The sequence below is a fragment of the Anabrus simplex genome, chromosome 1 (assembly GCF_040414725.1).
Source record: "Anabrus simplex isolate iqAnaSimp1 chromosome 1, ASM4041472v1, whole genome shotgun sequence".
NCBI lineage: Eukaryota > Metazoa > Arthropoda > Insecta > Orthoptera > Tettigoniidae > Anabrus > Anabrus simplex.
Genome location: NC_090265.1, coordinates 1,363,702,660 through 1,363,728,522, shown reverse-complemented (window position 1 = coordinate 1,363,728,522; position 25,863 = coordinate 1,363,702,660). Strand labels below are relative to the sequence as shown.

The following is a 25,863-nucleotide window of genomic DNA, read 5'->3' as shown; positions in this document are numbered from 1 at the left end:
TACATGTAGTTCTCACTTACTTGTATTAAAGTATCATTTACTTCCCAGATAATCACGGCTGGCACAGAAATGAAGTATAACGCGAAATAAAATAATCTAAAACTAAAATTAAACATTCGTAAAGCATCAGTCAATATCACAATAAAGAAATATACAAAAAATCACTTTGCACATAATAATAAGAACATCCTGAATGTAAACACTTAAGAAAGTACCAGGGCAGCGCCGTGTACTACAGCTTGACTTTACCAAATACAGTAGAGACAATACGCCACACTCAGCGAGATATCGAGGGACAGCTATTAGAGCTCTCTCCAACGGATTGACCTGAGCACTACTGATTCTGTCGTAAGAGCACGTGTATTTGTGTGTGAAGTTTTTGGTGTTATTTGTGCGTTTTCAGTGAGTTGACATAATTAAATAGTAGCGTGTGTCATTCCTTGATATCCCCTCTCAACATGAGGGGAAAAGTATGTGCTGTGTTTGGCTGCAGTAACTATGAAGTAGAGAAGAATGCGCGGTCTTTCTCCGTTGCCGTCGTGACAAGAAAATGTAAGTAATATTGTGTTTGCATATACTGTATATTCTTCCAGTGACAAAGATATTTTTATAGTACTTCATAATCTTCTGACCTGCTCGACCCATATTTTAACTGGCTTAAAATATAATACGCATAATTTATTGTATAGTGCAGCAGTTAACCTTCAATACCGATGTGTTGTTCTAAGTGTGATCTGTGGGTTTGATTTAATTGAGGAAAATACATATTATGCATACGAGTGTGGCTGGTTGTGTTCCAAGTTACCCAATTTGGAATGCCATAATGTGTTGTCAAGCACTGAAGAAAATATGGGGGATTTAAGAAATGTACATTTTTTGTTGAAACAATATGATGATGCAAATTTGGTTTACCCTAATGTAATGGCATTATGGCAAGTATTGCTTATAGGGAAAGTTTGAATGTTTTTGAGGCTAAATTTATAGATTTTCTTTTTATTAGTAGGCTTCAAGTTAAAAGGAAAATTGTCCAGTTCTTAAATGTAAATTTACTGAATCATGTGTGTAAGGAATGTGCCGATATTTTTGTTGAGAAGTGTTTTAAAATGATGATACAATGCTTTTAAATGAGAAAAAAGAAAAATCTAGCCGTGAACGTTCAGGCAGGTATTCTAAAGCTAAAAAAGTAATGCATAAATGAAAGATAAAGCCCTTTCACAGCAGTCCATTTCATATCTTGATTATATGTCTAATTGCAGTCTTTAAATAATAACCTGTTAAATAATTCTTCATTCATTTATCCAGAATTGCTTTAGCAACTTTGAAGTTAATATCTTGGTAACATTTTCTTTCTAGACGTAATTTATTTATCCATTTCCGTATATACATTTCCATTCATATTTGAATTTAGCGCGAATTTTCAGGTCAAGCCACTAGGAGCGCTACTTGCGACTTGTCTCCCATTTAAACAAGTCTAAATCCGGAAGTGTCGCGTATTGTCTCCATTGTATTTGACTTCACTTACATGATTTTGTATTTACCCACTAAATAGTATAAATAAAAACAACTCTAGCTCCAAATTCCCTATAGTTACATTCTGCAGCTCTCGCCTACGGTATCTCACCTGAGTCAGTGCAGCCGTGTTAGTGCTGTAGGACCTAGTCACTGTGACCACAGGGTAGCCCGCTTGTAATGTCCATGAGTCCAATATGGCTTTCACTTTAATTCCTCGTGGTAGTGTACAGTCTTGGTCCACAGCCTCTTGGATACCATGAGAGAGGTCATCGGGTGTTGCTGAAGAGTAGGCTCTGAAACACAGTGCTTTCTGTAGTTCATCAGGATCTTGCCCCTGAAGTTAGATGTAGACGGAATGAATGTGTTGGGTTATTATTGAGCAGTATCACATCATGGTCCAAATGATATTATTTAACGCCGATCATTCATTTAAGGCTAGCGCCGAGGTATGAATGAAGGATGCGGCAGGGCTAGGTAACCTTGTAAACCTCGTGGGACGATGTTTGTGGGAGCGTGACGGGGCTATCAGATTTAGTCAGGGGAATCACCTACTGCCAATAGAGCGGAGAGGAATACGACAGACACAGGCCTGGAATCATTTAAATACTGTCTGGCTCCATGGCTAAATGGTTAGCGTGCTGGCCTTTGGTCACAGGGGTACCGGGCTCGATTCCCGCCAGGGTCGGGAATTTTATCCATAATTGGTTGATTCCCCTGGCACGGAGACTCCATCATCATCACGACGCGCAGTCGCCTACGGGTGTCAAATCAAAAGACCTGCAGCTGGCGAGCCGAAGTCCTCGGACACGTCCCGGCAATAAATGCCGTAGAACTGACCCGTAGAACCCAGAAGCAGTAGGCAGCAGTCAGTGGACAACGAGGGACTGAACAAGGAGACTTCAGCCCAGTCAACTGTAGCACGATGGTGTGCTAACGCGGCAGCAGCAGCCTAGATGAGGCGCAAAGGCAGACAGAGTATTCAGATAAGTTGAACTGAATTTTAGGCATTTATTGAGAATAACACATTCAAACCAGGGTCGTTCTGTGTCGACGTAGAAGTTAAGCCCGACAGGCATATTCATTCATTCATTCATTCATTTTATTGGGGGGGCTGAACGAATGCCTCAGCCTGCATTTTATCTTTGTTTAATATAATGGATATGGCGCTAACTTGATACTTTAGTGTTATTTTATTCGTGTAATCTATATATATAAAAGCAAGTCGGTCTGGAGCGATGTATATATAAATATTTAAAAATGGAAAAAGACGTGAATTAATGAGGCACTTCCAGAAATATCAGAAATTTGAAACTTGGTACGGGGGAAGCTGATGACCTCAGGATCCCTAGAAAAATCGAAAATTCTCTAAATTTCCTGAAGGGGGCACGCTGGGGGCCCTCAAATTTTTGGCTCAGCATAAGAACGCAGTCGTATAATTTATCCAAAACGACAACCTATAGGTTTCGTGGGCTTAAAAATTTTCAGGAATTTCCTAATTTTTATCCACCATCCCCCAAATCAAGATGGCGGCACAACCTGCCAGACGAGATAGAAGATTAAAATTTGGTGATATTATAGCTTTTGATCCCTAACCGACGGAAAAATTCCAAGATGTTCAAATTTATCACTTTTTACCCCCAAAGATATCGAAATATGGAGGAAATTTTAATGACTATGCAGACATTCCTTTTGAGCTATTTGTTGGCTAAACGGTAAGTCGTATCACAAAACGGATGGCACAATCTCGCTTCAATTGGGGGTGATCCACAACTTTGGTCCTATGACATTTTGTCGTATCTCTCTCCCTTATACGTTAGATTTGGCCGTATTTCCGGATTGTTCGTAAATTTGCTGATTTTTAAAAGTATTTTTAATTTTTGACACACTTATGGGAATGATAGGATCATCCAGTTGGGTGTGCACATTGGCACAATCAAGGGCCATATGTGGACCAAATTTCATGATTCTAGCTGATACGTAAGTAGGCAAAATGTTATGTTAAACGATAAACATGTACCCAAATTTCACCCTATTCAAATATTTGAACTCAATTTACCCCCTATATATGTGAGATACAGGGAAATGGTTTAGAAACAAACTTATAGAGTGATAAATAAGGCGTCTGATGGCGCAAACCGTTTGTTAATATCATGCACCGTTTAGGCGTTATGAATCTCGAAGTGGAAGTCTGCACTTTTCAACGTGCTCATGCTTATCCGTCATCTATATTATATAAAAGCAAGTCGGTCTGGAGCGATGTATATATAAATATTTAAAAATGAAAAAAGACGTGAATTAATGAGGCACTTCCAGAAATCTCAGAAAATTGAAACGGTACGGGAGAAGCTGATGATCCTAGGATCCCTAGAAAAATCGAAAATTCTCAAAATTCCCTGAAGGGGGCACGCTGGGGGGGGCTCAAATTTCGGGCTCAGCATAAGAACGCAGTCGTACAATTTATCCAAAACGACAACCTATAGGTTTCGTGGCCTTAAAAATTTTCAGGAATTCCCTAATATTTATCCCCCGTCCCCCAAATCAAGATGGCGGCTCAACCTGCCAGACGAGGTAGAAAATAGAAATTTGGTGAAATTATAGCTTTTGGTCCCTAACCGACGGAAAAATTCCAAGATGTTCAAATTTTTCACTCTTTACCCCCAAAGATATCGAAATATGGAGGAAATTTTAATGACTATGCAGACATTCCTTTTGAGCTATTTGTTGGCTAAACGGTAAGTCGTATCACAAAACGGATGGCACAATCTCGCTTCAATTCGGAGTGATCTACAACTTTGGTCCTATGACATTTTGTCATATCTCTGTCCCTTATACGTTAGATTTGACTGTATTTCTGGATTGTTCGTGAATTTGCTGATTTTTAAAAGTATTTTTCATTGTTTGACACACTTATAAGAAAGACAGGATCATCAAATCCTACACGAATATCCAGTAGCCGTATTTGGGCCAAATTCTATGTTTTCAGCTGCCATATATCTGAAAATAATTCTATATGTGAAAAGCTTACACCAATTTCACCCCATTCAACTTTTCTCAAACAATCTCACCTTTGAATTGATGAGATACTTGATCATATCATAGGACCAACCCATTTAGGTCGCTAAATGTGGCCAGAAAGTGCGTCTTATTGTTCAATCCGTTTTTCGATTTGATTTACCGTTTAGCAGCAGTTATTCTGTAAATGAAGGTAAACATCCATATACTTCCGTATGACGACTATATTCTTTCATGACGTCGATTTGTAGCGATCTAGAAAGGGTTTGTCTTCCATTTGCAAATCGATGGTGACTGCCATAAGGAGGGCGTCTGCAATGTAATCAGTCCTCCCCACATCGACTTTGACAGGCAGTAAGAATGGGGTCGTCCTCCACCTCATGTGCATTATTTTAATTCATAATTCCTTTCTCGATTCGACTAGCAAAAGACAAGGGACCGTGCAATTTTTCAAAACTCTTTTACCCGATCCTGTTTGTCAGTAGGCAAGGGTGTCTTCCATTATAAACAAATTTACCCATCTAAAATGTGACTGACGTTAGGCATAATGGCCTGCTATTTTAATGGGAACTCACCAACTCGGTGTGACTGGCAGGATGCTGACTGGCATTAGAAAGTGCGTCTGTCATTATAATGATAAGAAAGCAACTCACTTTTGACTGGCAGTAGGGAAGTTCCTTGCAAATATAATAAAAGTTCCTCAACTGTAATATATCTGAAAGTAGGAAATGGGGTCTGCCATTGTAATGAAACCTCCCCAAATCGATTTTAGCCGCGTACTAGGGAATGGGGCCTGCCGTTAAATGAAAAGTACCAACTTCTTTGTCAATTGCAGTAGACAAGTGGACTTGCCGTTATCATCGCAATTCCGCAAATCAGACTTACATTGGAAACAACGTCTGTGGATTTCCCAATGCTGTTTCTCGGATAAAGCCAAGACACATCCAATTCAAAAATCTTAATCACTTCATGTGCAGTAATTTACTTCGATATCCGTATACAATATAGAGTACCGTAACGAAGCTCGGGTACATTTGCTAGTGTAGATATAATTGTGTCAGTCCGACACACAGGAGTTCGTGTCATCAGGTTATTTCATATTAGATGGAGGTCGGAGCGCCTCGCGAGTCTTGTCGAGGGAGTGTGGGATATAGGAAGTAGAACAAACCGAAGAGTTAGGATGTGGATGAGTTGTGTTAGTGCATGTATTGCAGCTGGCAAGACAAGCGCAGAGAGGTTCCCTTAATCGTTAAATGTAGTAAGGGTCATCCAAAGAGAGTGCCAGGCTAACCCTAACCGTGTGCAGAATTCGAAACGGGGACTATAGAATGCTAGGTCAAGATGAGCCATGATTAGTGTGTGTAGGCCGAGAATAAAAGGGAGAAATTTGGCTGACCTAATTATCACTCAGTCACTGCTGATCTGCATTGAGTGCAGTCGCCCAGGTGGCAGATTCCCTATCGGTTGTTTTCCTAGCTTTTCTTCAAATTATTGCAAAGAAATTGGAAATTTATTGCATATCTCCCTTGGTACGTTATTCCAGTCTCAAACTCCCTTCTTATAAGCGAATATTTGTCCCAATTTCTCTTCTTGGATTCCATCTTTATCTTCATATAGTGATATTTCCTACTTTTAAAGACACCACTCAAAGTTACTCGTCTACTGATGTCATTTCACGCTATCTCTCCACTGGTACCTCGGAACATACCACTTAGTCGAGCAGCTCGTCTCCTTTCTTCAAAGACTTACTAGCCCAAACTTTGCAAAATGTTTGTAACGCTACTCTTTTGTCGGAAATTGCCCAGAACAAATCGAGCTGTTTTTCTTTGGATTCCTCCCATTACTCGAATCAAGTAATCCTGGTGAGGGTCCCATACACTGGAACCATACTCTAGTTGGGGTCTTACAAGACACTTAAATGCCCTCTCCGTTACATCCTTACTACAATTCCTAAATACCCTCAAAACCACGTGCAAAGATCTGTACCCTTTATGTACAATCCCGCTTATGTGATTACGCCAATGAAGAACGTTCCTTATATTCCCCATATGGAACTTTCGCCCTATAAACGCAGCAATTAAAACTGAGAGGACTTTTCCTACTTGTGAAACTCTCAACCTGACTTTTAACCCCGTTTATCATCATACCGTTGCCTAGAGTCCATCTCACAATGTTATCGAGGTCATTTTGCAGTTTCTCACAATTATGTAACTTATTTATTACTCTGTACAGAATAACATCATCCGCAAAAAGCCTTACCTCTGATTCCACTTCTTTACTCACATCATTTATACATATATGTATAAGAAAACAGAAATGTTCAATAATTCTGTCTTGAGAAGTTCCCCTCTTGATTATTACAGAGTCAGTTTTTATTTTTATTTTTATTTTTTTTGCTACTTACTTTACGTCGCACCGACACGGATAGGTCTTATGGCGACGATGGGACAGGAAAGGGGTAGGAGTGAAAAGGAAGCGGCCGTGGCCTTAATTAAGGTACAACCCCAGCATTTGCCTGGTGTGAAAATGGGAAACCACGGAAAACCATTTTCAGGGCTGCCGACAGTGGGATTCGAACCTACTATCTCCCGAATACTGGATACTGACCGCACTTAAGCGACTGCAGCTATCGAGCTCGGTACAGAGTCAGTTAAAGCTTCGCCTACTCTAATTCTCAGAGTTCTATTTTATAGAAATATAGCAACCCATTCAGTCACTCTTTTGTCTAGTCCAATAGTCCTCACGTTTGCCAGTAGTCACCCACGATCTTCACTATCAAATGCCTTAGTTAGGTCAATCGCCATACAGTCCATTTCACCTCCTGAACCCAAGATATCTGCTATATCTTCCTGGAACCCTACACGTTGAGCTTCCGTGGAATAACCTTCCTTAAACCCGAACCGCCTTCAATCGAACCAGTTATTTATTTCGCAAACACGTGTAACATAATCAGAAAGAATGCTTTCCCAAAACTTGCATAGAGTGCATATCAAACTGACTGGCCTAAAATTTTCAACTTTATGTTTATCACCCTTTCTTTTACACACAGGAGCTACAATAGAAACTCTCCATTCATTTCGTATAGCCCCTTCTTGCAAACAATAATCAAATAAGTACTTTATATATGGTACTATATCCCACCCCATTGTCTTTAGTATATCCCCCGAAATCTTTTCCGTTCCAACGGCTTCTTTAAGGTGTGCACTTCTACAATATTTATTACTTTTTCAAGTGTGGTGTTAATAATAATAATGTTATTGTCTTTACGTCCCACTAACTGTTTTTACGGTTTCCAGATACGCCGCGGTGCCGGAATTTAGTCATGCAGGAATTCTTTTACATGCCAGCAAATCTAGCAACACGAGGCTGACGTATTTGAGCACCTTGAAATACCACCGGACTGAGCCAGGATCGAACATGCCAAGTTGGTATCAGAAGGCCAGCGCCACTCAGCCCGGCAAGTATGGTATTTTTTTCGCTGTTATTGGCTATGAATTCATGGACTACTACGGAATTGTTGATACTAAAATTACCTAACTGCTGAGGATTTTGGGCGAAGTACTACAATCACAACCAATTGAATTAATTGATAATGTTGAATATACCAATATACCTCTGTTTCAAGTATTAAGTAAGTACAGTATAAGCAACAGAACAAGTATTTCAATAATCATACTCAAAAGTGCGTCATTCCTCCAATATTGCCTTAATATTGCAAAGTAAGACGAGTCTCCCCTACTACTACACCACTGGTTGATGACGTAACTCCTTCCTCTGATCTATCTACCTTAGACTGGAGACAATTTTAACTGTATGTAGAGTGAAACAGATCTTCTTAAGTTGAACTAATTGCTAGAAGAGACATTCCTTATTGCCTATTTCCGGTGGTTGGAGAGCCAGCCAGAACTAAATGGACTTGCATTACCATAACTCACCTGTTCTGTAGATAGTTATGGAGACCCTTGAAGAAGGTTGTTGGTGTGAGAGCGTAGGTCAGCATCTTCAAGATGGAACCACCTGTTAACAAAATGCCACTCTGTCAAGATTCTTCATAAGTTTCAGATAAAGTTTCTTCATTGGAAGTGTTGGGCTCTCAATCGGCGAAGTCAATTAAAAGAAGTCTTCACCGTATACTGTATTTACCTCAATATTCAACGAAACAATGGGTCCGACTCATTAGCTGAATGGTCAGCGTTGAGGCCTTCGGGTGAGAGGGTCGCGGGTTCGATTCTAGGCCGGGTCGGGGATTTAAATCGCGTGTGATTAATTCTTCTGACCCGGGGACTGGGTGTTTGTGTTTGTCCCAACACAATTACAGAAACACGCAATAGTAAATACCTCCATATAGGGTTGGCGTCAGGAAGGGCATCCGGCCGTACAAAGGGCCAAATCCACATGTGCGACACAGCTCACACCCGTGACCCCACGTATGTCGGAAAATCGGTGGAAGAAGAAGAAGAAAATTCAACGAAACAATGGATAAATGAATAATTCAGAATCAAATGAAATCATATCACAATTTAGCTACATTCTTTAGAAGTGATATATTGAACCCTTCAACTTACCATTCCATCGTTGGTCGGTCACAGCTGCTGCAGTAGAGCAATATCGAACTCTTAAATTTTGGGGTCGTAGCGGGAATATTTCGGTCACGATCTTAACCAAATGATGGGGCTCAGAAGAGAGCCTAACTACTTGAAATGAATACCAAATATGTGCTTACTAACTTTTATTGAACTAATTAAATGCAAAAAATTATTTTTATAAAATCATTCATAAAAAAATAATTATTTAATGCTTCAAACGCATTCACATTGCATTGCATGAATTTTATTGGTTACATTTGTCGAAGAACTTTCTTCGGAGAAAAGTATAAATATCACAGATTAGTGGACAGCGAAAACTAGAAAAATGAAAAGAAACCCTGAAAAATCGGGCACCTATTGATCCAAACGCTAACTGAGAATTAATCCACACGATCCGTGGAAAATCTGACCTTCAACAAGTAGAGTTCCAGATTTACATTTAATTAAGGTTATCTACCAGTCAAATACCCTGTCGGATATGGGAACACCCGCCGAATGGACCCTTAATCGAACCAAATTTACTATCAGTTGCTATGGATAGCTTGCGAAATACTACTGAAAAGCATAGTGTTCACTACAAGTTAACAGCAGCAGTCATAATTAAAAATAAAATTCCACCATGTATTGTCATCTCGTGACCCCTTAAGTTAAAAAATAATCCCGATGCTGAAACGTGCATCACCCAAACAGCTGTTCAGAAGGAACCAACAACAACTCGATCCGAGAGGATCTTACGTTACGTCGTTCTGAAGGAACAAAACTGCGAAATGCAGGAAACACTTATTCATCATGCATTTAGAAGAAATGCTAAACACTGAAGTTAAAGAAAAAGTGGTAAATCACTTGAAAAATATTATTAAAAAACCAACTTTCAAGTTATTAACGGTTACGTTAAGTTTAACAAAATTACAAGTCTACATGATAAAATGAAATCAAAAATACCCAAACAGTCTAGGGAATTCTTTTCTTTACAACTGATGCCTACCATTACAGATCCATCTACTTATTGTTTATCCCAACAAACTAACTACAAAGTTATTGATCGACCATGATAAAAATGAAAGAACGAAAAATTGAAAATAAAATCATTTCCCAGCTGACGAATCGAACCCGCATTCGTAACTCAAGTCTCACATAAATAAGCGAAGTGTCAACCCGCACACTAACAAAGCAATCGGACGTCTGAACGACAAAACAATTAAGTCGGTAAATAAATACAAATGCCAAAGTTCAATGAACTCAAACGCGCGTGGCAAACAGCAGTAAATACTCAATTACCGTTAGCTCAGTATCCAATGTTGGGCAACCCTCACGTTCATGAAACTAGTGGTTCCATAATCTTATGTAAACACCTTCCAGCTGGTAAGGGTTGTGCCGGAACATGGCCTCAATATTACTTTACTAACACTCTTCGCATTGCATACACTACTGCAGACACTACCATCGTTCAAGTCACTTCGCAAAAACACCTAACCTAAGATTCGAATATATAAAGACGATACCCTAAACCTATCGTCGGGCCTACCTAGTGTCTACACACCCTAACACATACATCTATGTACACACACACACACACACACACACACACCTTCTTAAACCTATCGTTGAGCGTAAACTGGGAAGTATTATCATCAGTATACTCCTATGATAAGGTGTGACGTCCTAAATTTATCGTCGAGCGGAAACTGGGTCGTCTACGCATCCTCTAGAATGTCAGTCAAAATCGTAACTTCAAGCACACTCTTTGATATTTAGCTGGAAACCTTGTCGAAACTATAGCACACAATAAAACGAATCTTGCCACAGAATGTACGCAAGTCGGAAAATGCAACTAAGTCCCTATCTTGTCAATAAAACGTGAAATTGAAAATAAATAACGCGTGGCAAGCAATCCACAACTCAAACACGATCTCGACATACGCAATGAAGTTTGAAAACATAATAATGAATTTCAGCACACGTCTAACATTACGTGAATATAGCCAAAACAGTAATCATCACCACCGCAAAAATCCATACTGAAATTCTAGGGTGAGGCCCAAAATCGCCTACCATCTCACTACTCCAAACATTCATATCCATAAACTATCCAGTGAAGCGAAATTCAATTAATCTACATAGCCAAACTATCGCTTTAATAACGTCCAATATCATCCCACAATGTTTCCGAATTAATGATAATTTATCGTCTCGTAATATATGAAATTTACTGAAAGAAAATTTGTTATAACAATCAAATAACACCAACCGTGTATTCAGAATGCTCTTGTATCCTTGAGGTCGCATACTATAATATTCACTATGCTGACTTTACCTAAATCATCTCTTGGACTTAACTGCCAAGCTACAACCTTCTACAGACATTGTTTTTCACTGGGAGATCTTAACTTGAAATCATAATGTGCGTAACAAAGCACTCACTTCGAACCAAACTTCACCCGGTCAGCTGTTCCGGATTGTTAGCGGAATATCACTACAGCCCGCCTCAGAAATGTCACATTTAATATACAACCTGTCTCAAAAATTCTTCGCCATCAACAAATATAGCCTGTATCAAAAATTCATCTTCATCGCCTATCACGGCGGCATCACACATGGAATACAGGCTTCATATGCCTTCAACATCTACACAACTATTATCTCAACATATCATGCCGGCACAATCCATTTCTTCCTGTTTCAAACTTTACAAACCTCAATACTCCCGTGACGAACAATTTTATCAGGATCTATTCATTTATTTTTACTACAACTTTCGTACCTCAAGAATACAATAACACACCGTGATATCCTATATCACCGACATACACGGTGTCACAAAAGTTACCTCGCCACGAATAAACATAACTTTATCAGACTTCACTGGATTTCGAGACGAATGCAGATCCTACTCAACATATCTGTTAAATACACGTTTAACATAGAAAAATGTATCCTGTTATTATTATTATTATTATTATTATTATTATTATTATTATTATTATTATTATTATTATTTCGACAAACATTTTCTGAACTCATACGATATTCGAAATTGAGGCATTCGCCACGACTACATGATCGTTATCACCTTCCTAACTTTTACTCAGTTTGAACACTATCTCAAAAAATTGTAACACATGATTTGCCCAAAATGATAATTCCCTTTTGTTTTTAGGATTAACCTTAAATACTCTAACCATAATTCAATGGTGATGTGATATTACTTCGCATTTCACAGTTTCTCGACGTGAATTTTACTGCCCTGAAGAGTTTCACATGACGACCAGAAATATAACACATTCGCCTGATCATTATTAAATATTAATTCGACAATACTTGCAACGGGCGTAATGAATTTATTTCTGACATGTCATTTCGCGGTCTTTCTTCAGAAAATGACCTTGACACGTGTCGCAAATCCGCGAGTAGGACGCCAACATTCTTCCAGGCTTAACTGCATTTATACTTACCCTTGGGATTCTATCTTCATGTAAGGTTTATTTATAATTTAGGTACTTTATTCGAGGATTAACCATGTCGCCAAAGTCTCTCGTTATGAAGGATTTTCGGAAATTGATAAATTGTTCAGTACTCGAGGTCCACCGAAGTATCCCGGCATTTCACGAGCTGGCGGCTCGCTTGGCACGATGAGTTCTGTTCCCACGAGAGAGCGAGGCTCTTGAAATAAAAACATGGCTACTCTCAAAAAAGTTATTTGTAGCTGAAATAAATATCTAGAATTATTTTTCATCGTAGAATTATGGGTTCAACATTGTACAGCAGTGATGTACAAAATGTGGGTTTATGTGTAAAAGATCGTGTTGAAGCTCTCGCCATCCACTGTCAACTAAATAAATAAATAAATAAATAAATAAATAAATAAATAAATAAATAAATAAATAAATAAATAAATAAATAAATAAATAAATAAATAAATAAATAAAATATCCTTGTAAATCCTCCAAGGGCTATGGCCTCCTGCAATGCAGGGACAGTGCTCAGTTTAACTCATCAGGTGAGCAGGTCCTGAAGAGCATTATTGTATTGGTTATTTCTCAGTTTGTTTCGTGAGAACGTATTACTGCATGTTATTCACTTGTGTAACCTCACCTCCGAGTGAATGAAAATACGTATGTCATTCGAGACCAATAATTCGTGAAAACGTATTATTAACTTCTTGACACTTGTACAGTTTTTCTCCAGGGAGGGTTGAGATTCCTCCTTTGTGAAAGCGTACCCCTGCACATTTCGTTCTTGCATAGCTTCTCCTCAGAATGTTCGTGGAGGTGTCTTTTAAGTTCTTGAGCTTCTCCCCACGTGGAAATTCCCTATTACATTCTTTACATTCAATGTTCCCCGCTAATAATTCGCCTCGCTCCTACCTGCCCACTGTCCCTTCACCTCGCACCCTCGCCACTCTGCTACTTGTTTATTTATATTTCCATTTCTTTTGTAGTAGTTATGTATTATTTTGCGACTTCGGTTGATGATGAGTAGCTATCATTGCACGTCGTGCAGTTAACATAATAGTTTACCATTGAAATGTATCTGCAATTGAGCACACAGTCTCATGTAAATAAAGATCAAATATTAACGTTTTGCGTTGATTTTATACAAGAGCACCACATCTATCCATTACAAACACCACGTACTATTCTCTGTTCAATCAACCAGCTTTGCGCATTAGGCTACTCCATACCGTGCTCCGTACCTTGAGGTGAATCTGAGCATACGATCGAGCAAATAAGAACCCGGGTTGATGAGGAACGTGAAGGCCACACGGCTCGTGGGGTAATGAAAGCTTTAATCACCTTGAGGGAAATTTCCGTTGAGGAGCTACACGTCTCACCTGTTTCATTCTGTGCGTGGACAGGAGGGAAAAGGGTGATAGACATAAAGCTGAAAATTACAGGCCAGTAAGTTTGACATGCATTGTATGTAAGCTTTGGGAACGCATTCTTTCTGATTATATTAGACATGTTTGTGAAATTAATAACTGGTTCGATAGTAGGCAATTCGGTTTTAGGAAAGGTTATTCCACTGAACCTCAACTTGTAGGATTCCAGCAATATATAGCAGATATCTTGGATTCTGGAGGTCAAATGGACTGTATCGCGATTGACCTGTCTAAAGCATTTGACAGGGTGGATCATGGGAGACTACTGGCAAAAATGAGTGCAATTGGACTAGACAAAAGAGTGACTGAATGGGTTGCTATATTTCTAGAAAATAGATCTCAGAGGATTAGAGCAGGTGAAGCTTTATCTGACCCTGTAAAAATTAAGAGGGGAATTCCTCAAGGCAGTATTATCGGACCTTTATGTTTTCTTATATATATAAATGATATGAGTAAAGGAGTGGAATCGGAGGTAAGGCTTTTCGCGGATGATATTATTCTCTATAGAGTGATAAATAAGTTACAAGATTGTGAGCAACTGCAACGTGACCTCCAAAATGTTGTGAGATGGACAGCAGGCAATGGTATGTTGATAAACGGGGTTAAAAGTCAGGTTGTGAGTTTCACAAATAGGAAAAGTCCTCTCAGTTTTAATTACTGCGTTGATGGGGTGAAAGTTCCTTTTGGGGATCATTGTAAGTATCTGGGTGTTAATATACGGAAAGATCTTCATTGGGGTAATCACATAAATGGGATTGTAAATAAAGGGTACAGATCTCTGCACATGGTTATGAGGATGTTTAGGGGTTGTAGTAAGGATGTAAAGGAGAGTGCATATAAGTCTCTGGTAAGACCCCTACTAGAGTATGGTTCCAGTGTATGGGACCCTCACCAGGATTACCTGATTCAAGAATTGGAAAAAATCCAAAGAAAAGCAGCTCGATTTGTTCTGGGGGATTTCCGACAAAAGAGTAGCGTTACAAAAATGTTGCAATGTTTGGGTTGGGAAGAATTGAGAGAAAGAAGAAGAGCTGCATGACTAAGTGGTATGTTCCGAGCTGTCAGCGGAGAAATGGCGTGGAATGACATTAGTAGACGAAGAAGTCTGAATGGCGTTTATAAAAGTAGGAAAGATCACAATATGAAGATAAAGTTGGAATTCAAGAGGACAAAATGGGGCAAATATTCATTTATAGGAAGGGGAGTTAGGGATTGGAATAACTTACCAAGGGAGATGTTCAATAAATTTCCAATTTCTTTGAAATCATTTAGGAAAAGGCTAGGAAAGCAACAGATAGGGAATCTGCCACCTGGGCGACTGCCCTAAATGCAGATCAGTATTGATTGATTGATTGATTGATTGATTGATTGATTGATTGATTGATTGATTGATTGATTGATTGATTGATTGATTGATTGATTGATTGATTGATTGATTGATTGATTGATTGATGGCAGATTACAAACTGAAACATTTATGAATGCCTACGGTATTTTTGTTACTATTTAACAAACTCATATCTACGAATTGAGTATCTATTTTAAATTAATGTCAGCATTGCAGAGTTTTAAGCATTCACAATAGTATACTGCTAGATGTAAATGTTTAGTTGGTATATATGCAAATATAATCATTTTCATTTGTGGGTTGTCAGACATTCCTGACATTTAAGATGATTTGCGGACAGGAAAGTAGATAAAGATCAATTCGGATATAGCCTGCTTTGAAAGTAAGTGAATTTGTTTGAGAAAACTATTGTTATTCCGTAGTAGAAGGTTTCTTGTTTCTAAATATATTTTGAGCAAAATAAAGTGCAATGTATTAACGTTTTAAGATAATTTATACAATGTTATAAAATGGACGAACAAATAAACAATACACATCGAACATTATGATGTCATTATTATTAGGGTAAGCCATTGCTGTCCGTATTATTCTTCTGTATACCTTGGCTGTCCGTGACCAGGACGGGATTATAGATACATCTCAAATTTCATCCTATAATATTGAGTCTGATTTTGGGCTGATGAATGTGGCCTCCATTATATGGAATGATCAAAATCATGAACTTTGTTTCTCGATTAAGTATTTTATTCAATCTGACCCAAATAGTGCCATTGTGTATTTCTTTACGTGTTAGTTGTCTAAAATTCGTCGGCGAGTGGAAACTTGTAATACCTCGATTATACTATTACTTTTATTAGCCTCACACTTGGTCTTAATTGTGACATAAGTGCAATACTTTTAATAAATATCCTAAAATCCGGGTAAATAGTTGGCATACTATCCCTTGAATTAATTTAATTTAATTTAATTTCGCACAATCTGCATTAGTAGAGTAGGGTACATAATCTTCAATCTTAAGCACTTTCATATAATTTTTTTAGAGACATGTCGTTACCACAAAGTTTGCATATGCACAGTTGATGGTAGATGACTCTCGTGCAGATACAGTGATGAGTGTCTCAATGCATAATTGGCTTTTATCAATTCTTTATTGTTCATTGCATCTGTAGCGTAAACTCAGAAAATATTTCCTCTCCTTCTTGCATTTCTCGGGATACTTCTGTTGATGGCAGGAATAGCTCATATCTCAAATCGTCAATGTAGAAGGATTCTCTGGCGAGTACAGATGCCAGGCGTGAGAATCTCTCGAATTAATAATGGTAGTTAGAGCAAATGAAAATCCTATCCCAGGTCACGTATATAAACTGTGCAGAGAATTAAAGCAACATGTTTCACCTTTGAACCCTTACGGTTGTACTGTATGTTTGTTCTTAAATACGTTGGAATGTATTCTATGGTGACTGTCCCATGTGGAAATAAAGGTTTTTTTTACGAAGTTTAACTTCAAATCAGCAATTATAATTGACATTTGGTGACCTCAGCGTGATAGGATGTACAAAATAATGTAGGTTTCAAAGGTTTCAAAGGTTATCAGGAAAACATGCGATAACTATGACGCGCCGAAAGAAGTGCTTCTCGCGAAGAAAATGTTATATTGCTCAGGATCCTGGAAGATAAAGCGGCTAGAGTTCTAGAAGCAGATCATCAAGTTAGTGAATTAATGGAATTTGATGATAAAAGCGCTGTCGATAATGCCACAGTTTCAGAAAAGTATTGTGAGCGGTGGGTAGTAAAGAAATCTTTGGTAGATAGAACAAGAAAAGGTTGATGGTACTACGTCCATCAAATATGCTAGGCAAACATAGCGCGAGACTTCCGAAGATATTTTGAAGACAGTGTCAAACAATGGGTAAGTTTTCGGGGCAGATTCCAGACAAATGACCAGGAACACGATCTTGATAATTATGAGCAAGTATACTATTTAGCGCAGTTAATGGTGCCGGGATCACCCACTCATGGTCTTATACAGAGTTACACACTAGAACACTGCAATGCATGTTTTTCACTCGCTCATATTCGTTCGAAGGTTCAGGACGCGCGCGTGTTTCCTTCGAGCGGGGAGCGCTTGAAACCATGTTGACGGGCGAACTATACTCATGAGAATGACAATCGTAGGAAAGAACTGGCAATCATTTGAATGCCGTAACATTCAGGTTTGTTCTCATTTGCCTTTTTATTCCTTATATCTTATGTTCAATGCCTTCTTATTACAAATACTGAATATTTGAAAAAAGGCAATTTTACTCTTGTAAACAACATTACATGTAATTTTAATTTTATTTACAGAAGACTTCTCTCAGATGAAGATCGCCACTAAGGACAAAGCATAGCGAGACAATGAAATTTATCATTTCGGCGTACAATAATAATTGTGTTGATTATATTGTTCTTATAACGTCGTCAGAGTAAAATAATTATAACAATGATTTCTAAACAATGAAATTGAAACTCGCAAACATAGTTATAAATTCTAGAAAGTCTAAAATGTTTCCAAAAATGTACTATGAATCGAGGAATAGTCCCTCGAACTCGTACCATAATCCTATCAATTGTACATCCATCAATCCAAATTTATATTTATTATAAGATATAGGCCTAGTGGGTTCAAATATGAGCTGCGTTTCGCTAAAAACGTTTTCTGGCTGGCTTGTGGAGATTTCGAAGCGAACTCTGAGGTCTGTTATAAACCGTCCGATTCCTTGTAGGCTATGGTGTCAAATATCCTACTGCTATCGTTATTGACTAGTCCGGATACTTAATCGGCTAAACTATAACATTTCTTTCTAAGTGGATTTTCTATTAGTACATAATTTTGTTATGCTTGGCGTTCCACAGGGTCTCTCCATGACGGCAAGGTCCCTAAACAGGAGGAAGGGGTTCTATCTCTCTGCTGCATTGTCAACAGAGGTTTCCGATCTGGGACCTGGCAAGAATATATCGCACAAAACACACATTAACAGTCTTTCTTATTATCTTACGCCATTCACTGGCTGATAATCCAGTATGATTTCGAATCCAATTATACCTTCTGATAAAAATATAAATAGTACATGAATTATAAGTCCGCAGAACGAAATCAAATAGTAAATTATGTTCTTTCTGTTTATTTACTTCAATTTCTTATGTAGTATTTTGTTTGCCAATGCAATTATTTTAAATAAGTATAATATGTGTACTTGTTCTTATACACAGACCGAACTTAAATGATCATTATGTCTTGGAGTTAAAAATAACAATGATACAGAAAAAAATCAAAATTAAACTGTGTGTTTGGTTCGAAAAGAAAAATGGACCTAATATAAGAATAACGAATGAGAGCAAGAAAATTAAATAACCATTTATATTCGTTGTTTTATGGATTCTCTTGTTATTTTTAGTGTTTTAGATACATTTACATTTCAATTATTGTACCGTATTAAATTAAATTTTCATTTTTTCCGAATGCTTCAAACTTAAATGTTATTATTTCATTATTTAAATGATTTCTTTCTATGAAATATAATTAATATAATTAAATATTCTTGCCATCCGTGAACAAAATTGATCACAGGCGGCTACTGTGAACCAGCAAAATGTCATTGGCTCTGTGCAGGACAAGAGAGCTGCTTCTGTCTGACAACAGAGATCCAGCGGAAAATTTCTCTCAGTTGCTGTTTCTAATTAACGTAACCAGTTTTCTTCATAAAACGTACTTTTCTGTAGCAATGATTGTGGTGTGATATTTCCTATGTAAAGTTAATAAATAAGAGTGCTTCAGTAATGTGTTCAAATAATGCGTGGCACATACAGTAGGTAATGACAGTAAGGTTCAAGGACCTCGATCCACGATCGTCGGCGAAACGGGTGTAGTGTAATTGTTCAGGCTCTATTCCCAGTTCGATCAGCTTGTCTTCGATTTCCTTGCTAAAATTTTCTCCACTTTGTCTCTGAGACAAGGCTTTTAGTGTCCATTCAAGATAAAAATAATGAGTGGCAATACAAAGGTAATGCCTTCACTGCATGTGTCCCTCCACAAATCTGCAGGGCACGTAAAGGCACGGTTTCATATGGCATGAATGCCAGGCATTACCTTCGTTCTTATTTCAGCGGCATCTGTTAGTTTATTGTGCTAGGTGTTTGTAGAAGGGTAGAATATCCTCAATTTAAATCTTCCATACTGTGCACCAGTATTTACTAGTTCTTGGGACATCTCACGAAAGCCGTTCACAATGTGCACTAATATTTACTAGTCCTTGGAACATCTCACGAAAGCCATCAGAAGTGCAATATTTTATATATTTCTGCGTAAACACTCTTCTAACAGATTGTCGACGCTTACTTTACAGGCCTGTGACTTCAAATGTGTTGTTGCGGCCTTATATAATAACATTGAGGAACACTGTTCACAAGGATACATAGCTACATGTTTCCTATCCTGATTGCAATACACCACACACTGTACCCCAGCTTAAAGCAAGATTTCGAAGGGATCATCTTCTAACAAAAGTTCACGTAAAGGAACTCCTTAGTATAGTACTGCAAAGAACTTCCAGAAAGAGTGAGAAGGCATGCCTGCGTTCATTACATGACAGTTTGCAAATCCAGCTGAGGGCACTTGGGACGTTAGGAGTCAATTCTGACTAATGTGGCTCAATGTTACTTCCACTGATGGAATCTACAGAACCAGAGTAAATACTATTAGCATCGGAAAGACATAGAATGACAACTAAAGTGACATGCGAGGAAGTCGCATCTGTAGGAGAATCATCAGCGACCAGCAGCTACACTATGGTTCTAAGGAAATCATTAGCTTTCTTGCGCAGATAAGTAGAAAACCAAGAAAGTTTCTCATTAACATGCACTACTTTCGAGGAGTCAAAGTAATCCAGACAAACAAGTGTAAATCCTGGCAGATATACCAAGGTTTCCAGATAGCAACATACAGCAGCAGATCTTGTTGCGAACAGTGAGAAATCAGAAAAAAGCGCTGCATATTCTGTTACGAGGAGCATCTTCCACAAGATTGTTGTTTAGCCAGAGTTGACGTAAGAAGAAAGAAAGAAGTTGAGACGGTGGCATCTGCTTCCCGTACCTGCAAGCTCAAGCCAACAGTATATGGCAAGGTATTGTCGAGTGAAGGTACGTTAATTATCCTGTGCATCAGAACATTTTACTGTTATGTTCTCGGCGTTGAATAAGCAATCCATCCAACATGACCGAAGAGATAGCACAATAAGTGGCGTGCGTATGGGAGAACAGGTGTTACTGCGGACATTATTAAGCTTGTAAAAGGGTAGGAGTTCGTTTCAGTAAGGGTACTGTTAGACAGTGGGTGCCGAGCTTGAACTGCACCCAAATTGTCAAATGGTGAGGAAACCGTCGTCCAAGTGCCCTTCGTTGGAAATTAGAGAAAGTGCACTGTGCACAGTACCTGTTTGGTGGAAATCACCTCTAAAATTTTCTTAAAGTTGCTTGGACAACCCTCCATTTGTGGGAAGGTCTTAGGTTGAGATAGACTTCCAGAAGAACTTGCGGCAAGTGGAATAGAACTGACATAGGATATGGGGACAAAGAGATAGGCGTAATCTTCTGCGCTGATGTATTACCAGTGATGCTGAAAGGAAATATTAGAGCTGTAAAACCGAACATGCTTGCAGTACACTGTAAGATTTGACGGATGATTATGCGGTGTAGTGTGAACCCCAGAATGGAAAGAGTAACTTTTGCAGCATCTCTGTTTATTGGACAGAAGGTCGACGTAGAGGATATGTGAAAAACTGAAACACTAGGTATTGTGCATCCAGCCCAGATAAAGAGGAAGGGAGGACAGGAAGAAGATGTAATGAATCATTTAAATAGAAAAAAGGCGAAAACTGAAAGATGGGTAGTTCGGTGTCAAGAATACATGGCGGGAAGACGTTTCAGAATGGGTAACAATCTGGAATTTGCGGAACGAAGTCTTCAAGGACTCATCCGTTGACTGGAAAAAATTGGGAAATATGATGCCTATAACAAAGTACTTCAAGAGTGGTTATAACATGGCATAACAGAAATTGTCCCAGTGAAGACAGACCAATGGAAGGTTACTATATGCGGCATAGTACAGTAATTAAGGTAAAGAGTACGACAATTAAAGTAAAACCAGTGTTCGATGCTACTCTAGAGGGATAAAATGGGGTCTCACTGAATGGCTGTGTGGATAAGGGACGAAATTTGATTGATGGACTAGTGTCCTTCATTATAGCTTTCGGATGGAATGAGTACCGTATAACGCGGTAGCAAAGATTCAGACCCAGAGGCAAGGGTAAGTTCTGGAAAAGACGCGAATTCTGCCCCGAGCCTCAATTCGTGCTTTCACGGTGAAGTAGAAGATATTGTTAAAGATTTTCTTCAGATTAGTACCTTATTAATCCAATGGATTGATACAACCTGGTGGATAAAAGAAGGTGCAAATTAGTCACCTTCCAGGATTGTCAAGTTGTCTTTGCCATGAAATGTAGTTCGTTTCTGCCAGGAGCGACGCTGACGAAGCTCGTTGGAGAATATGAAATGTTGCTTGAAGGATTTTCAGAGAAGGTAATTAGTTCCTCTTATTTGGACAATTGCATCGCGAACCTCCATGATGGGGAAGTATCAAGAGGATTCATAGAATTGCCCATGGGTGGAAAGTTTGATTTGAGGGAATGAGTGGACGGCCTCCATGCCAAAAGAGAGGTGTTTGGGCTAGCATGAGATTTTTGGATGATACGATAAGGTGTGACGTGGAACCAGAACGACTGATCGTTACGCCGTTGACTAAAGGAAGGCTGCTCGCAGTAGCACACAAGGTATTCGACCCTATACGAATCCTGAGCTTCGCAATTCTTCACCCCAGAATGACGAGGCAAGAGGCATGGTTGACATGTGGGGGTGGGATAAGGCATTACTCGAAAACCTGAGTAAGTCTTTCAACAAGTGGGTCAACGAAACGACATGCTTGAGGGAATGCCGCATTGAGTGAAGGCTCCATTGACTTGACTCGACGGTCGACATGTCATTGCATGTGTTCGCAGATGCCAGCAAAGAGGCTTTCTCAGCCCGCATCTTTTTGAGGGCCAAAAATGAAGACAAAGTCACCTCACGTCTGGTGACTGTCAAATCCAGATTGGCTCCAAAGTCAATAATCACAGTACCTAGGATGTAACCCTTTGCAGAAGTAATCTTTACTAGACTCTAATGTCAGATGGTGGAAGGAAGTGATATGATATGGGATATCAAGAGCTACTTCTGGACTAAATCGATTGTAGTTATGGGTGATAATTCAGGTGTATTTCTTGAAATCAGAAGGAAATACGCCAAGTGTCTGACTCAGACGTCTGGCGGCACATACCAGAGCAGCTTAAACCTGCAGATCTCCTCTGTAGAGAGTGTAATCCACGGTGACAAGTCAAAAGTCGATATTGGGGAGAGTCCCTGTTGGATTCGAAAAAGGAACGTGGAACGGCCTCAGTCCAGAACAGAATACCCTCAGGAAGAGGCAGAGAAGAAGATGAGGAAAAGCTGTGTGTAAATACTCTGCCCAGCAGAAGAAGACAATTTCATGGAAAGGCTTATGGATTTCAGCAGGTACACTATGATAGTGAAGATGCGCCACTTCATAAGAAATTTGAGGTAGCCCGTGTCAGTGTTCAGAGAGCGTTCTGCGAGAACTCAATAGTGGTAAGATAAAAGAAAAACAAAGTCTGCTGATTGCCAAATCGACAAACAAACTTGGAAAAATACAGATATTCAAATAAAAATTTCAAAGCAACATATCGTAAAAAATAATCAGCAGAAACCGATAAGAACGGCATTTATAACATATGTATAATACTACACTTCTCCCCTATATTTACGCCGTAAATACAATGATGTCTTTTAATTCGATATTTTAACAGGCCCACATTTTTTCCTCTGACACTTCTCGTAAATGAGATTCAAGTCATCTAGTAGCTTTTGTATCACGCTGGATAGAGAACAAATAATTGAAATCTTGTTTCACCTCGGTGAATTGAACAGCTTCCTTCTTCTTCTCTGTACGCTAGGTCGCACAAGAGAATGGACTTCTCCTTTAAATGAAATTGTTCACAATTTCGTCTTGAGATCACTGTTATCCAAAAACTAGCTACTAGTTTTGAAGGCTAATGGCATATACTGAATGACGTTAAAACTTATATATCATTTCGTGTAGCTATTTCTAGACGAGTGCAGCCCTTGTAAGGCAGACCCTCCGATGAGGGTGGGCAGCATCTGCCATGTGTAGGTAATTGCATGTTATTGTGGTGGAGGATAGTGTTATATGTGGTGTCTGAGTTGCAGGGATGTTGGGAACAGCACAAACACCCGGCCCCCGGGCCATTGGAATTAATCAATGAAGGTTAAAATCCCCGATCAGGCCGGGAATCGAACCGCGGACCCTCTGAGCCGAAGGCCAGGACGGTTACAATTCAGCCAACGAGTCGGACACCGTTAACACTGAATGCATATCAGTAATTGAGAACTGTTAGCACTAAACCAGTGTATCCCAACCTTTTGTGGCCCATCGCCCCTTTCTGGAGGTTGGCTAATACCTATCACCCCCTTTTCATTTTCATTGTATGCCTAATTTTAATTTGAAGTAAAATGTAAATAATAAAGCAGTTTTATTACTTTAAACAATTTTCTTACTGTATATAAAAACAACCACAGCAGTTTTATCCGGTCACTCTTAAATAAAATAGAAAATATTAAAATGTACATTTTTTACAGATCTTTTAAGAACAAAGAAGTGAAATAATTATTACGGTATCTAAGATCATTGACGAACATTATGAGAAGTTCCTAACTCGCTGACTAAATTTACAAACATATAACTGCATTTAAAATGGAAAATCTGAATATCTGCATTTAACATGAAAATCTTAAAATTAATATTCATTAAATAAAATACACACTCGTCGGACGTTGTACTCACACTTACTTGTCACCTGCTTACTTACACATACGTTATTTGAAGGGCGCCAGCTGCCACTCAGTGCAGCAATAATAGAATGAGACTCTTGACTATCTCTAGGGTGTGGGGTAATAAGCTTACTTTTGACAACATACCACATAAGTTCTGGAAAAAGGAGATTGGCGTTCGGTTTCCCAATTAATTTTCAGGTTAAGATATTTTACTTTCATTGAAATAAAACTATGAATTCGTTTGATAGAACAAAATATATTCTTTAAATAATATATAAAAAATAGTGAGTCTTGTTGCGATAAAACAGACGAGAATATGAAATTATGACATTGCAGCTGAAAGAAACTAGGCATGAATTTGAATTCTTCTTGACCGGACATTTAACAATTTATACGAAATATTTCCCTCACTGATTCACTTGACTGTACCTTCAACACTTTGAGTGTAATTACGACGTATTCCTTTGATCTGGTGTTTACTGTAGATGTGTCACGCCTAACTTGGTGATACATCCTTGTGACTGCTTCTTCTCCATATCATCTGACTTCTTTGTAAGTCAATATGGTATTACCTCATAGCAGGTGGTATCCCACTCTGACTCCATGGTAAGCCCTTGCGTCCGTGTCTTCAACTAAGTGAGTGACCAACTTTGTCCTCACTCTCTCAATGACCAAGAATTAATGGCTCACTGAGTCTTCTCCATCTCTCGTTCACACTCGTTGACTGACCGACTGAGGCCTCTTCATCTAGTAGACTTCTTCACTGTTCAGCTTCCGTTTAAATAATGACTGACGCTACAATATGCATCCACCTTTTATAGACGTTGGTTGACACAGCTACGCAATCTCCAGAAATAACAATGATATACTCCCACAACGCGACAGATATTACATACAATGGTAAAATAGCCTGGGGCTCCCTAAGAAAATCAAAGGAACAGAGCTCAGTGCTAAGTGAGCACGATGACGTAGCCATGACGTGGCGATGACTTGGCAGACTCGCCAGCATTATTGCACAATGTAACGATGCCATATCGAACATCTGACATATAACAATTCTCACTGTACATGTATTGAGTATTATTTTACACACACGTATATATGCATACATCTAAGTACAATCCTGCAAGCGACAAGCATTGCAAATTGAATTGAATAAGAATTATAACAAAATAATAGTAATCTCACAGATAAAATAATAATAATAATACGGACATAATAATAATAACAATAATAATACAGATAAAATAATAAAAATACAGATATCATCTTGTAACGGGATTTGAACCGTTACAATTAGAAAAACAGGAGTACATGTTTTCATTTTTAAACTGGAATCTGGAAAAGTTGAGAAAGTTGAGAGTTAAAATTTGGAAAACTTTGTTATTGTTTTATTTTACCATTTCAATGGCTGCCTTGTCCTTGGTGGATTGCAGTTAAAGCTTGAATATCCGGCTTTATGTTCGTCAAGTTCAGGCGCAAGTCTCCTTTGAGGCAAATGTCCAACTTATTTCTTTGTTTGGTGA

The 25,863-nt window shown here is 38.7% G+C and overlaps 1 protein-coding gene across 1 annotated transcript in view; it reads right to left on the bottom strand.

The window, feature by feature from the left end:
- Positions 1-25,863, bottom strand: part of LOC136859064 (uncharacterized) — a 792,234-nt gene that overhangs the window by 538,486 nt on the left and 227,885 nt on the right. The window contains exon 23 of the mRNA XM_068225768.1: positions 8,460-8,541. Within this exon, the coding sequence (XP_068081869.1) occupies positions 8,460-8,541 (82 nt within the window). The remainder of the gene's footprint in view (positions 1-8,459; positions 8,542-25,863) is intronic.